This window comes from Trachinotus anak, unplaced genomic scaffold (assembly GCF_046630095.1).
Source record: "Trachinotus anak isolate AG129_WGS33_773 ecotype Australia unplaced genomic scaffold, CSIRO_AGI_Tana_v1 ptg000004l, whole genome shotgun sequence".
In the NCBI taxonomy this organism is placed as follows: Eukaryota; Metazoa; Chordata; class Actinopteri; order Carangiformes; family Carangidae; genus Trachinotus; species Trachinotus anak.
In genome coordinates this window covers 9,292,261-9,307,635 of record NW_027273855.1, presented here as the reverse complement: position 1 = coordinate 9,307,635, position 15,375 = coordinate 9,292,261, and the positions used below count along the sequence as shown (strand labels likewise).

The 15,375-nt window shown below is 39.2% G+C and overlaps 1 protein-coding gene across 1 annotated transcript in view; it reads left to right on the top strand.

Annotated features, from left to right (window-relative positions):
- The window catches only part of cacna1db (calcium channel, voltage-dependent, L type, alpha 1D subunit, b), a 131,944-nt gene that overhangs the window by 65,619 nt on the left and 50,950 nt on the right, over positions 1–15,375 (top strand). Inside the window, exons 10-24 of the mRNA XM_071475653.1 lie at positions 3,782–3,856; positions 4,842–4,929; positions 5,133–5,159; positions 5,611–5,771; positions 5,896–6,121; positions 8,296–8,503; positions 9,308–9,428; positions 9,579–9,693; positions 9,819–9,879; positions 10,045–10,105; positions 11,016–11,157; positions 11,395–11,524; positions 13,261–13,320; positions 13,404–13,463; positions 14,930–15,036. Of these exons, the coding sequence (XP_071331754.1) occupies positions 3,782–3,856; positions 4,842–4,929; positions 5,133–5,159; positions 5,611–5,771; positions 5,896–6,121; positions 8,296–8,503; positions 9,308–9,428; positions 9,579–9,693; positions 9,819–9,879; positions 10,045–10,105; positions 11,016–11,157; positions 11,395–11,524; positions 13,261–13,320; positions 13,404–13,463; positions 14,930–15,036 (1,642 nt within the window). The remainder of the gene's footprint in view (positions 1–3,781; positions 3,857–4,841; positions 4,930–5,132; positions 5,160–5,610; positions 5,772–5,895; positions 6,122–8,295; positions 8,504–9,307; positions 9,429–9,578; positions 9,694–9,818; positions 9,880–10,044; positions 10,106–11,015; positions 11,158–11,394; positions 11,525–13,260; positions 13,321–13,403; positions 13,464–14,929; positions 15,037–15,375) is intronic.

The following is a 15,375-nucleotide window of genomic DNA, read 5'->3' as shown; positions in this document are numbered from 1 at the left end:
ACCAGTCTGGGCTGTGGTGATGTTGTTAGCAGTCTTGCCCTTTCTTCTTAAAACTGCTACAGTGCCTTAAAACCATTCACACTGTGGTCAGTACATATGCCTGCCAGTTCCTTATGTCCTCTAGTAGTTGCCCTGCTTTTGTTTTGTTGTAGACAAAACACCCAAACAACTCACTAACTTTCTTTCCTTGATTCCTGCAGTATCTGTGCGCCTTGTAAAAACAAGTCTGTAGATCGCAGCTAACACTGCTCCCCCCCCCTTTTCTTCCCTTTGTTTCCTCATATCTTCTCTTGTTGCTAACAGTTGTTCTCTTCTCTGCCTGCCACCTTCTGTTTACTTATTGAAGTCTTGTTTATTGCTAATCCCTCCAAGTCTAACATTGTATTATATAATTACTCTGTCCAGAAATAGACCTAAAACTCGATAATGCAACCCTGTATCCTAGACATTAGGTTTTTATACAACTAACCTGCAACAGCAAATGTGTTTTGTAGGAAACATATTTTCTGGCTCAATTACATTCAGCTGCTGTTGTAATTTACAGCATGATTTTTTGGACCCCAAACGAGAGACAACAGACTCAAGACAACAGTTGGATTTGTGTGAGAATTTATTGTACCAAAAAGTCAATGTTAGTTAGACTTTCATTCAAGTTTTTATGGTGGGGAGGGAGGTGGAGTTGGTTCAACTGAGGGGAGTCGGGTGGCTGACGGGTGCTGCAGTGGAGGATGGTATTAGATCGGGTTGGTGGTAACTGGAGTTGATAAAGAATTCCAGGAACCAATGAGGACTCAGGAGATGAGGAATGCTGACTGTGGCAGGAGGCTCTGGAAGTGTACTCTAGGAGGAGGAATTGGATGCAGTGATGCAACGGAGCACTGACTCCAACTCTTGATTCGCTCTCTCAGCCTGTCCATTAGTTTCAGAGTGGAATCCAGAGGTGAGGCTAACAGTGGCTCCCAAGGCCTTACAGGAACTGAGAACCTTTGTCAAAGACAATGTCAACTAGGATGAGAGCTGAAGGCAGTTTGCAAGGTGCAATGAAGTGAAACGCTCAACAATGGTAAGTATTACAGTATTACCTTGCGATGGAGGCAGACCCGTAAAAAAAATCTATGGCAATATGAGACCAGAGATAGGGGGCAGAGCAGACCTGAAGGTAGATAATGAGAGGATTTACTTTTGGCACACACGGAACAGGCAGCCACATGTTCTCAAACATCTGTCTCCATGGTAGGCCACCAAAAATGCCTCCTGAGCAGGGTCAGAGTTCTATTGATTCCTGGATGGCAGGAGAACTGAGATGTATGGAACCCAATGCAAAATCTGGGAGAGAATAGAGTCAGGAACAAATAAATGGTTAGCAGGCCCCTCATCTGGATCAGGTTGGAGTTGATGGGCATCTCCCACCACCGACTCTCCCATCTCCCAAGAAATTGCTGCCACCACACAAGATGAGGGAAGAATGCTGTTGGGATTGGAATTATTCTCCTCATTCACCATCTATGAAGAAAGGGCATTTGGTTTAATGTTAAGGGAACCCAGATGGCAAGTGAGTGTGAAGTTGAATCTACTGAAAAATAAGGCCCATGAAGGGGGGCGGAGGAACACACATCATTCGCCGTGGTCTGGAAAACTGCCAGGGCATTGGTCAGCCTTAAAGGCATCACAAGATACTCGAAATGCCCTAAAGGTGTATTGAAGGCGGTCTTCCACTTATCACTGTCTTTAACCTGAACCAGGTGGTAAGCATTCCTCAGATGCAGTTTTGAAAACATTGTGGCTCCCTGGAAAGTTTAAAAGGCGGAACTGATCAAAGGCAGGGGACTCTTGTTGTTAACATTGATATTATTCAAACCATGAAACTCAATGCAGGGTCTCAACGTATGATCTTTCTTTTCAACAAAGAAAAAGCCTGCCCCTAGTGGTGAGGAGGATGCTCAAATTATATCAGCTGCCACTGTCTCTTTAATATAACTCTCCATGGCATGTCCATGGGGGGCAGAGACAAAGCTTGATCTTTACTAAAAACCTCACCCAAATAATTATACTCAGCTGGCACCTCAGAGATCAGGGGGCTCAAAATTGGTTTTAACTCAGTGGTGCTACCATCTACCAGGGATAGAGCAGATTGAAAACAGTTAGAGAGACAAACCGAGCTCCATTTAACTATCCTCCCAGCAGACCAGTCAATGTGCGGGTTGTGTTTCTTAAGCCAGGGAGAGCAAGAGGGGTTCTGGGAGCAGAGATGATTTTAAGTCTGATTGACTTATGATGATTTCCTGAAATAAGCAAATTTACAGGGATAGTAAGGTGTGTTACTCATGTCAAAAGTCTTCCATTCAAGGCATTTGCAGGATGGGATTCAAAGATCTGGTGAAGTTGAAGTCCTGGAGGATAAGTATTGCAGCCAGTGTGAGTCGTTGATTACTGGATGCAGAACTGCCATGCCGGTAGATCAGCAGGAACAGGTTGCCACGCCCAGCAAGACACACAAACACAGAGGGACAGATCAGGGACAACACATACAAGGGAGGGAAAACAGGAGAAAAACAATGAATGTGGAGTAGACACAGTCCAACCCTTACAGTACTCCAGCTGCAACGCATTTTTGAATGAAAGAAGTGTTACATTTATTAATGGCTGCTGAGGTTCTAGGAGGTGGTTAGTGGGCACACAAAGCAAGCAAGATCAAGATTGTGGTTTTGGTTAAGTGTAAATAAACATCTTGCATCTGAAGTTACTGTGACATTTTTCTGTATTATCTTTCCCTAACCATAACCAAATTCTGTGAGAGCCTACATTTAACCATAAAAAAGTTTAATAATGCTGCAGTGTCACTACAAGTGAATATTATACTGCAAGATCAGAAAATCTGATGGAAAGCAAATACATTTGTCAACATTTCAACATATATCAGTATAAACATATTTGCAACTTGTCAAATACATAAATTAACAACATATCCTCATTATGTCAATAGAAAACATAATTTGGTTGCAATTATATTTCCTACAAAACATATATGCTGACGTAGTTTAGTTGTATAGAAACATAATATCCGGGAGACGGAGTTCGATATTGTTCAGAATTTTGTATAATTTGTCTTTTAAAGTGCATGATATATCTACTAAGCAGGACACTTTAAAGTCAGTGTTCTCTGGTGGACAATGTAATGAAAACACTGTTTCATAACTACCTTGAACACGTCCTCTGCATTTCCTTACTGAAATTTTCTTGTTACCTATCTGCTAACATAAACACCAGTACTTCTATATCTGCTGTGAGCTAATACATATGGACCTGGTAGATATACTGTAAAGTATATTATTAAAAACTGTTGTCTTTTACATATTACTACAGTTTTTATCCTCATGTCAGCAGTTGAAAAAGTTATGTTCGTTCTCTTTTTCTTAAGTTACTGACTGACATTGTACATACAAAATTTACAGTGAATCTTTAAAACTTAGTTCCTTCAGTGTAACATCTCTAGGCCTCTTTCTCTTTCCTGTTATTTACCAGTCACCATCATTCTAGAAGTAAATATGATGGATGACTTTTACTGAAGTAGTACATGTAGTTAGCCAGTCTGTTACAGAAAGAGGATATTACTGTATGTCTGTTACACTTGTTAAGTATCTTCTGGACATGATAGCTGTGCTAGTAGTTTCTATTGCAGCTGTATCTTGCTGTGAATTCCTCTCTTTCTTTATCTGCCGTGTACTGACTCACTGCTTCCTCTGCTGTCTGGCTGTTTGAACTGCATGTTGGTAACACCCAGGGGTCACCTTGGCTGACCTCACAGAGAAGAAGAAAGGAAAGTTTGGCTGGTTCACCCAGTCCACAGAGACACAGGGTAAATGCGTTTGAGTTTGTGAGTGTCTGCGAGTGTGCGCATGTGGAGGACAGTTCATCTTTGTCACGGAGAGTGTCTCTACATGCACGTGCTTTGCTTATGCTTCTATTTGTGCTTTTGTATTTGCATGCCCTTTTGTTAAACTGATCTGATCCTTACCATACTTACCATAAGAAAATCCATTTCATTGCATTGCACTACTACCAACAAAACAAGGCCTGACTGCTATAGTGAAATGGATCAACACTTAGAGCAGATGTACGGAAAAGGAAAAATTCTCCTTGAGGTAAATGTCACCTTGGAGGATACTACTTAGCAGCAGCTTTTTCTTTGTAAGAGGAAGCAACCGGATTTATGGCAAATGTTTTTGTTTTGGAAAGAATAACACTATTCAAATATCTGTATCAAATATCACCCACATAAGAGAGATTGCCATTTATCTTGAACATAGTTCAATGTTTATCATATTTATGATACACGTAGTTGCTTTAGAGTGTTTAAAGATACAGCATAAAATAAGTTTTTTTTTTTTCAACCAAATTTGACAATGCATGTAGTAATTTAGTAAGTATACAAACTGTTAAAACAGAAAGACTGACTTCAAGTTATGGTCAGTATGACATACATTTTATATTCAGTTCATCTCATGACTGAGATGAATTTACTGTATTGTGGATGAAAAAACAACATTTGTGTTCAGATTCCCCATCCACTCATCATCTTCATTTGTCACTTATAAAGTGACAAATGTTTCACAGCTGTTCTGCAACTGAAGATCCAAGATCCAGTTGCACTGGACATCATCAGTCTGTGTCTTTGAGAACTAAAGTTTTTTGAGCACACAAATATCCGTGTGCTAAAAAAATTATGTGACTTGAACAACATGAACCCTGCTCCTTCAGGACACAAAGTTTGTCCTATACTTGCTTGTTAACTTACTTTTTGGTGTGCGTGCGTGTGTGTGTGTGTGTGTGTGATATCATAGCGAGCATGCCTGCTAGCGAGACAGAGTCGGTGAACACAGAGAATCACAATGGAGAGGAAGACAAATCACCCTGCTGTGGACCTCTGTGGTGAGTGTGACACATTTCACTCAACAATTGGATCAGTATAATGAGCTAATATTGTAGAAAGAGGTTCTTTCAATTATGTCAAGGACACTTTGACCAGATAAATGACAGTCAAAAGACACAAGTTTTGTACAAATCAAATATATAACTCAAACCTATTATTTAAACCCTTTATTAAAAGATGCTTCTTGTCTTATTCTCCTCAGTCAAAAAATTACTAAGTCAAAGTGCAGGTTAGTATCATGGCATGGCATTGCATGGTGGATGTGTTCTTCATACATTTATTTGATTCAGCTTGTCTTGCATAGCTGATTTTTGCCTCGTATTTGAATTGCTCGTATGTTGTGTTATGTTTTTTTTTCTGCTGTGTCATGTTTTATTTCTGACAAACAAATTACTGTCTTTCTTCTGGTCTCCCCATAGTCCCATCATTGTGTATTTCTGTCTTTGCACCTAAAATGTACCTTCAGTTTTCTTTGTAATCCATTTGTGTCTAAGTTCATTCATAGTGATGTTGTGCTGTCATTTTATTTCACCATGTTAAATGACATATGTAAGAAATAAAACTTTATAATAACAAAATATATGTCTGAAGTCAGAAGAGTTAATTCCAAAACATGTTAACTCCACATGGCCATGTGTATCCTGAACATCAATCCCAATGTGGAATTGTTTGTCTGTCAGTCGTCAGTGGCGGCGGTGGAACCGGTTTTGCCGGAGAAAGTGTCGTGCAGCTGTGAAATCAGTGACGTTTTATTGGCTGGTCATCATCTTGGTGTTCCTCAACACTCTCACCATTGCCTCCGAGCACTACAACCAGCCAGACTGGCTTACTGAAGTGCAAGGTATCTATCTTTGTACTGTTGTGCGCTGTGTCTCTCAAACATGTATTTAGGTCAGTTTCCTTTAGTTTATTGAACTACAATATGTTTGTTCTCCTCTCCTCCCCTGTCCTCTCCTCCTCTCCAGATGTAGCCAACAAAGTTCTCCTGGCAATGTTCACCATGGAGATGCTGGTGAAGATGTACAGTCTGGGGCTGCAGGCCTACTTTGTGTCCCTGTTTAACCGGTTTGACTGTTTTGTGGTCTGTGGTGGCATCATAGAGACCATCCTGGTGGAGCTGGCCATCATGTCTCCTTTGGGCATCTCTGTTTTTCGCTGTGTACGCCTCCTTAGGATATTCAAAGTTACACGGTGAGCAAAACAGAGTTGTGTGTGTGTTGTCTGGATGCAACAGAGATTACTTAAATGTTTTAGGCCCTATTCTTTTTTTCTTATGAGTAAAACACACTGAACAAAAATAGAAATGCAACACTTTTGTTTTTGCTCCCATTTTTCATGAGATGAACTCAAAGATCTAAAACATTTTCTATATACACAAAATAACCATTTCTCTCAAATATTGTTCACAAATCTGTCTAAATCTGTGATAGTGAGCACTTCTCCTTTGCAGAGATGATCCATCCCACCTCACAGGTGTGGCATATCAAGATGCTGATTAGACAGCATGATTATTGCACAGGTGTGCCTTAGGCTGGCCACAATAAAAGGCCACTCTAAAATGTTCAGTTTTATCACACAGCACAATGCCACAGATGTCGCAAGTTTTGAGGGAGTGTGCAATTGGCATGCTGGCAGCATGGATGTCCACCAGAGCTGTTGCCCGTGAATTGAATGTTCATTTCTCTACCATAAGCCGTCTCCAAAGGCGTTTCAGAGAATTTGGCAGTACATCCAACCGGCCTCACAACAGCAGACCACGTGTAACCACACCAGCCCAGGACCTCCACATCCAGCATGTTCACCTCCAAGATCGTCTGAGACCAGCCACTCGGACAGCTGCTGCAACAATCGGTTTGCATAACCAAAGAATTTCTGCACAAACCGTCAGAAACCGTCTCAGGGAAGCTCATCTGCATGCTTGTCATCCTCATCAGGGTCTCGACCTGACTCCAGTTCGTCGTCGTAACCAACTTGAGTGGGCAAATGTTCACATTCGATGGCGTCTGGCACGTTGGAGAGGTGTTCTCTTCACGGATGAATCCCAGTTTTCACTGTTCAGGGCAGATGGCAGACAGCGTGTGTGGCGTCGTGTGGGTGAGCGGTTTTCTGATGTCAATGTTGTGGATCGAGTGGCCCATGGTGGCGGTGGGGTTATGGTATGGGCAGGCGTATGTTATGGACAACGAACACAGGTGCATTTTATTGATGGCATTGTGAATGCACAGAAATACCATGATGAGATCCTGAGGCCCATTGTTGTGCCATTCATCCACGACCATCACCTCATGTTGCAGCATGATAATGCAGGGCCCCATGTTGCAAGGATCTGTACACAATTCCTGGAAGCTGAAAACATCCCAGCTCTTGCATGGCCAGCATACTCACCGGACATGTCACCCATTGAGCATGTTTGGGATGCTCTGGCTCGGTGTATACGACAGCATGTTCCAGTTCCTGCCAATATCCAGCAACTTCGCACAGCCATTGAAGAGGAGTGGACCAACATTCCACAGGCCACAATCAACAACCTGATCAACTCTATGCGAAGGAGATGTGTTGCACTGTGTGAGGCAAATGGTGGTCACCCCCCCCAATAAAGCAAAACTGCATGTTTCAGAGTGGCCTTTTATTGTGGCCAGCCTAAGGCACACCTGTGCAATAATCATGCTGTCTAATCAGCATCTTGATATGCCACACCTGTGAGGTGGGATGGATTATCTCAGCAAAGGAGAAGTGCTCACTATCACAGATTTGTGAACAATATTTGAGAGAAATGGTTATTTTGTGTGTATATAGAAAATGTTTTAGATCTTTGAGTTCATCTCATGAAAAATGGGAGCAAAAACAAAAGTGTTGCATTTATATTTTTGTTCAGTGTAGTTATTACATGATTCAGGTATTACAATAAAGTGCAGACCATAAAAATATAATTTAAAAATAAATTTTAAGATCTATTCCTTTTTTTAATCTTTGGAATAAAATCTTTGGAAAAAACTTTCAATCTTCACATTTCAGTGCTATCCAGACATGTGCAATAGGCAACATTAAACATATGTAAACTTATTGAACTGGCATTAAGGTTGCTGCCAGACTGTGCTGTAGCTTTGGACGTGACAGGGTCCAGTTCTTACAGTGACAGCTAATTCCTGGTTACTGTTGTGATCTGCTGTTGTCATTATAAATCATTTTGAAATAAACAACATCAGAAGTTTAAGTCCAGTCTCTGACTGGCATGGTGCGTGCCCTGTTAATCAGAGTTTATAAAGTGAGTTGCTAGTTGTTTTTTTTCTTTTTCTTTCCAGATTTGGTTGGCATTCTGTGTGTCTGTTGATCTGTTAACTTGTTTTATATTTTTTCTTCTCCAGTCATTGGGCATCTCTTAGTAACCTGGTGGCCTCTCTGCTCAACTCCATGAAGTCTATCGCCTCCCTGTTGCTGCTGCTCTTCCTCTTCATCATTATTTTCTCCCTGCTTGGCATGCAGCTCTTTGGGGGCAAGTTCAACTTCGATGAGACTATGACCAAGAGGAGCACGTTTGATAACTTCCCCCAGGCCCTGCTCACTGTGTTCCAGGTTAGTGTTTGGTCTTATTCAGAACATTCAGATATAACTTTCTGGATGTATAACATCCGATCACAAAGATGGTTCGAAATAACTCAGCATACACTGCGATAGCAATGACAGTGCTTCAGTTTTGGGAAAGTTGATCGTTGTTTTGGCATTTTTTTTAAAATGAAATCTACTGTATTTTCACATCTTCTAGTATCTAGTAAGACTTTATCATAAAAATATCTCTGCCAACAACAAATTAAATCCAAATGTGCTTACATAATCACACAATATAGATAGAGAGGTTTTAGAGTCAGACATCTTGCCACCTCCCCAAGAAATTATTGAGCCCTATTTTAATCGCTCAAGTGCAACAACTAGCACAAAGCAGTAGGTCCTGGGTGCATGGAGTCTGTGGGCATCTCCAAGCATACCCACTTCATGTAGGTTCATGTAGGTGCAGCAGCACAATGTGCAAAAGGGAAGAGAGAAGTGTTATATAAATTGAATGGTGTGATAAATAAAAAATACACTCTATACAAATCACACTGCTGTGAAGTAGCTGTGCCAATCACAGAGAAGCTTCTTCAGGAAACCATATTATTCTGTGTGTAGTGCACAGCAACACCACATGAACACACAGCACCACACCTGATGTATTTTTTTCACAGTTAATTCGTGCAATAACAATAGAAATAAATAACAAAAAAGTCCTTTATATGAGCTCATCAATCTACTAACATTGTAAAGTGTCATATTGTAGTAAATATTTACTTCAAATCAGTCATAAGATAAACAACTGAAGTGGATGTATATTGTGTTTGCCAGATCTTAACAGGAGAAGACTGGAATACGGTGATGTATGACGGTATCATGGCATACGGTGGTCCGTCCTCCTCTGGAATGGTGGTCTGCATTTACTTTATCATCCTCTTCATCTGTGGAAATTGTATCCTGCTGGCCACAATGAAAAATCCACACTTACTCCCTTGCATGAGTGAAAAAGTTATGTTTTGATATTGAGCCAGTTGATGTTATATTCACAAAGATTAGATTTCATTATGTTGGTAAGTGGTTTTACCTGAAGTGACATGACCAGACATCCTGCTAAATGTCTTCTTGGCTATTGCTGTTGACAACCTGGCAGACGCTGAGAGCCTAAATACAGTACAGAAGGAGGAGGAAGAGGCTAAGAAGAGGAGGAACAGTGCCAAGTACAGTTGACAACACCTCAATATGACATTTTTTAAGTTTTACTCACATTTTCTGTTTAATTGTTTTATTAGACATTTTTCCATTCACAATCCTTATTAGTTACTCTTTTATCTGTCCCTCACAGGGATACAAACACAGAAAAGAAGAGAGTTGAAATAACAGGAACCAATGATGGTGAGACCCAGGTAAAAGACAGAGTAGCTCTAGTTCTCGTCATAATCTCTTCATTCAAATTGTATGATTTTATGTATGTTGTATGTACACATTTTCAAGCTGTGGCCGTCTGTCTGAAAGGGCACCATGCATTTAGTTTTCATCTTAGTACTTTTAAAACTGATCACTGTGTGTAGGTGCCAGCAGAGGCCTTGCTAGAAGAAGACAAAGAGTTGTATCCTGCCATTGACTCTCCAGGTAAAAGTCATTTGTCTAGATAAAGTGGAGCTTTAACTGAGCAGTGCTCAATCTGGGGTCCACTAATCATCCATTACCACCTCATCCAGATTTTTCTGGTTCTGTATTTGACTACAGGTTTCAACAATGTGAAAAATCTGTGTTTTTATTTAACCAACCAGTGAGTTCAATGAGGATTATGGCAAAAACTCCAGCTTCCAGCTTTACTAATAATCAAAACCGATACTACCGGAGTTTAAGATTGCATTCAGTTTAGACAGTTAGCTAAAATAAAAAAAGGCATTCCTAACAACATTTGGTATATATGAAGTGAATCTATCAAAAGTCATGAAGTAACATTTTGAAACTAAATCACTGTAGTTAGTGGATGACAGCTAGTGCCTGTTGACCAAGATCTAACAGATTAACATTTTCCATATTGTATCATGCAGTGCTGTATATTTCTGTACAGAATACTGGATTTTGAAATGCATATATACATTAAGAACATTATTTAAAACTTTTTCTTGGAAAAACAGTCTTTATTTTTTGGATTTAAACTAAATATATTTTTTTATAATTCATTCATCAAACATAACAATAAACTAGGCAAAACATAAACACTAAATTTCAGTTCAATACATACACACAATGAAATGTCAAGAGAACATTGAAAGAAACAAAATATTGGGACAAAAAAAAACTTTGTATATTAACACTCCACCTTTATGAAATGAATATGTATAAAATCAGTTCTGCTTGTTAAAGCAGCTTTTCAGAGATAAGCAGTTGAAAGCAGTTAATGTAAATATGAGCTACATTGAATCTAAATTCAGTAATAAAAGTCATAAGCGTCATTAATATAATATCATATAACAATAATAAGAATAATAAAACACAAACAACACTGAAATAGCTGTTTCTGTCTTAGTGTGTGATGATGACGATAATGATGACCTCCCAGAAGTGCCCTCTGGGCCCCGCCCCCAGAGGCTGTCTGAATTCAGCATCAAGGAAAAGACTCCGCCCATCCCGGAGGGCAGCGCTTTCTTTATGTTCAGCAGCAATAACTCGTGAGTAGGATCAGTACTGAGGCACAGAAACATACCAGTCAACCTGTTCAGTGTGACAGAAAACAAAGATCTCTAAAAATCAATTATAGCAGGGAAAAAAGCTAAAATTAAAGCTGTGTCACCAAACCAGATTTGCTGTTATCTTTTTGTACATACTCTGCCTCTGTACTGCTTTCTGTCTGCTTACTTTTTCCACGTTTTCCAGGTCATCCTCTTTTTATTAATTTCTCCCTATAGGTTTCGTGTATTCTGCCATAAACTGATCAACCATCAGATCTTTACCAACCTCATCCTCGTCTTCATCATGCTCAGCTCCGTCTCTTTGGCTGCTGAGGACCCCATACGCAACTTCTCTGCTCGCAATATTGTACGTAAAAAACTGGGACTGTGGTCTTTAACTCTCCTGAAGTGCTATCCCACTTACACGTCAACATATCATTTGAGGGTTTATTTGTATCACTGGCATGTCACATGTCAGGCATCCTGGTATCATGCATGCTGGTTGTCACGCTGGCCGTGTTTGAAATCACTTACTACTCCCTATATAGTCCACTGTATAGTAAGTTCACCATTTTGTAGTGCTGTCCAAATGTAAGGTGAGAATTATTATACCCTATTTATTTATTTCTTTACCCATATAGTATCACACAATGCATTGTGAAAAGTAGCTTACAACCAGTGGTTACTAGCCAAGCAATATGGACCATTATGCATTGCACTTGTGCTGAAAGAAAGAAAATAGTAGTGCCCGCTCATTTTGCCAGTGAGCAAAATGAGCAGGCACATACAGTCCTCTACAGAGAATTCCCTAGATAGTAAGTAAAGAGTAGTGAATGAGCCACTGTCTTGGTTCAAAAGGACATTTGAATAAAGCAGAGTCATTGTTAATGTTTTTAATAACAACTGTGCCTTGACAAGTCAAAATATCTGCAAAATATCTGCAGTGAAAAAAAAGCCTTTGGAAAGCACTGTTTGGCAAATGACACTTAAATAAAATACAGTGGCAGCATTTTCATGCCAGGAAGTGATGTTGTGTGTGACATATTTTGGTTAGTTTCTTTCTTTCAGCCAGTCTGAACATATTTGCTTCCCTACTTACCAAATTATATTACTGCCACAAAGTACTGCATCAGAAACTTGCCTCTTTTACAACTTTTCTATTTCTGTCTGAGTTTCATAATATATAACCTTAACATTATAATGTTTTATTATGATGTGTGCTGACATGTCTACAAACCAAAACAAGCTGCACTAGGCATTTTTAAACATTACCAGACCCATCTGGTAATCTCAGGAATTCAATGAAATTATGTAACGGGATGACAGCAAACTGCTCACTGCAAACATGGCAGTATATGTGCTTTAGCCACGCTGTGCCAAGCCAAGCTGTAATGACATGCTTCCACTACAGCCTCATAGCAGGGGATAGCCCGCACTGAGCCACGCTGCTGTGGTCCTGTTAGTGGTGCTTCATTAGTTATTCTTCAATAAAAACAGGTCTAATCAGCCAGATATGCACATATTCAACTGATTCACTCTTTGGTCAGTGGAGTTTTAAATATTGCGGGAGGAATAGAAACACACAGTGAGCTAAAAAGGGCTGCAGGTGACAGGGTCTTATTGTGGTTGGTGACTAGCACACTTTAAACACACCATAAGGGATACATCCTTACCATGCTTTGCAGTGCAGTGGAAAATCACTCACACCACACCAGCATGGGTCGACTGCTCACAACCGTTTACGGCATGGCTTGGTATGGCTACCTCCTCTGCTACGTAAAAACCCTATAACTGCAGGCACAAAATGTAACTTTGGCTATTGAAAATTTTGATTTACACATTCTTTGCTCAGAGAAAACCTGCCACTACTGTTAACAAAATTGAGAATTTCATATGGCCAACTATGCTCAATGTGTGAAAACAGGGCTGGTGTGTCGGTTTACAATATTTTACATTAAAATATTATCTAGTGCAGCTTTGATATACTAATTTATGTTTCATCTGTGTTTGACTTTTACTGCATCCACTGCTAAAAGTATTTGATGGATCATTCACTGTGCTGTTATCCTGGAATGACTCAAACTTGTGCATTGCCTCTTGCAGATACTTGGTTATTTTGACTATGCTTTCACCGCAATCTTTACTGTTGAGATCCTGTTGAAGGTAAATGTCCTGTGCGTGCTGTGCTGTGCTGGGTAGAGCTTCAGTAACCCTGCGTGCTTATGTCACTCTGATTGCCTCCTCAGATCCTAGGCTATGCAGACTATGTCTTCACTAGTATGTTTACATTTGAGATCCTTATTAAGGTAAACAATAAAAACTGTTGTGCTGCCTCAGCAACAACCCACCACTTCCAAGCTTGCTGCACATGTCCTCCCTCCCCTCATTTTGGTCTCTATAATTTTTTTTATCAAAATGGCCGCCTGCTTGTCTTGTTGTCATGGCGACCAATCCATCAATGTGGAGTTCATACGTTTCTTTTTTTTTTGTCAGTCAGTTTTCCATCATGATCCACTTGCCCCTCTTCATCCTCGACCAGCTAATGGACCAGTGGCTCTTTAGAGTAAAACTTCTTGTTTAGCTGTTCCCAGATATTACAATTCTTTTTATTTTCAACTTTCTGAATATACAAAAAATATTAAGTATATATTAAGTATTAAGTATTATCATTTTTTAAAACCTTGAATCTTTTCAACAACCTTGAGATTCCTATATTTTGAACAACTAATAATTTTTTATAAAAATGAAATAATACAATTTGTTAAATTTGAAATATTCTGAACTGTGGAGAGATGAACTTGAACTAACATAAAGCTTAATATCGCAGTGCCTGATCAAGACTTTATACAAAGATGAGGCCCTTTCCTCATATTTACATATGTTTTTTTGGTTCATGCACTTCCAAAGAATGTACTGGTAGAAATCCACAAACATGAGGAACACTTTTATTATTTTCACTGTTCAAACCTCTTTGCTTGCTGCATGCCTGCACAAGGACAATCTTGTTTATTATGGCTGAAGCCAAAAATTAGATTAGTCTTTGTTTCATTAGAAGTGTTTAGAGTATAATTCCTGGCTTAATCTGAAATAGAAATTAGTGTAGTGGCTTTTGACTTGCCTTGTCTGAAGATTTTGCACTGTTTAAAATCTGTTTGTGTATGTGCGTGTGTCTGCGTGTTTCTAACCATAGTATTCTTAAGCCTTTCAAAGTGTTTTTCAAGTAACGTGTGTTAGTGTAAATCCAGCATTACCTTGTCAGTTTAGTTTTTGTTTTGACTTTTTAAAACACTGAACTAAACATAGTAGAAATATTACTTGAAACTATAATTATTTACACAACATTAAAATAATAATATTCTTTTTATTGGTTTGTCACTGAAATACTGTTTCTCACAAAGCGTGCCTGCTCAAAGAAACATAATCAACATTATAGTATAATTTCAGTGCAGGACCATCAATTGTGACACTGCGAATCAAATTACATTGTGCACTTGTTGTCATGGACACTCATGTTTAAAATGCAAAGTTAATGTTAATATAAGAGGACATACAACAGGAAAATACAGAATTTAATGTTTGGGACACACAGAATGTTCTTATGAAAATTAATCCTGTAAATAATATTTTGTGACAGATCATCTAAACAGTTATTACAATTAAAATCCTATCTCAGCCTGACTTGAAGCTGTGCCCCTGAATGAATGTGCATGTTTGATGGCAGGTTTGTCTTCTTTTGTCCTGAGTCTAGTCCTTCTTCTGTCCATCTATCCAGATGACAGCATTTGGAGCGTTCCTTCATAAAGGGGCATTCTGTAGAAACTACTTCAACCTATTAGACCTGCTGGTAGTTGGTGTGTCTCTGGTGTCCTTCGGCATTCAGTACGTATCATTCAGTTCCTCATTAGTACAAGTTTTCTTTTATATATTTTGTATATATATTTTTTATATGTAGCTTTTCCACATTCAAATGTTTACACATGACTAGACCTATGTCATATATATTTTTTGAGTTATGTATTTACATCATTCCAAATGTTTCTTAGCAATTAAAAAATAAAAATTTAAAATAAAAAAGCGTTGCAGTTGCTTGCCAGAAGCTCCAAATTGACTTTTATCCTGGTTTAAGCCACATTTTAAGAAAAACCTTTTGCACCTTGGTTGTTTTGAACTATATATTTTAACTGGATGAAAGATTTTAGTCATCAGACATCTGGACTT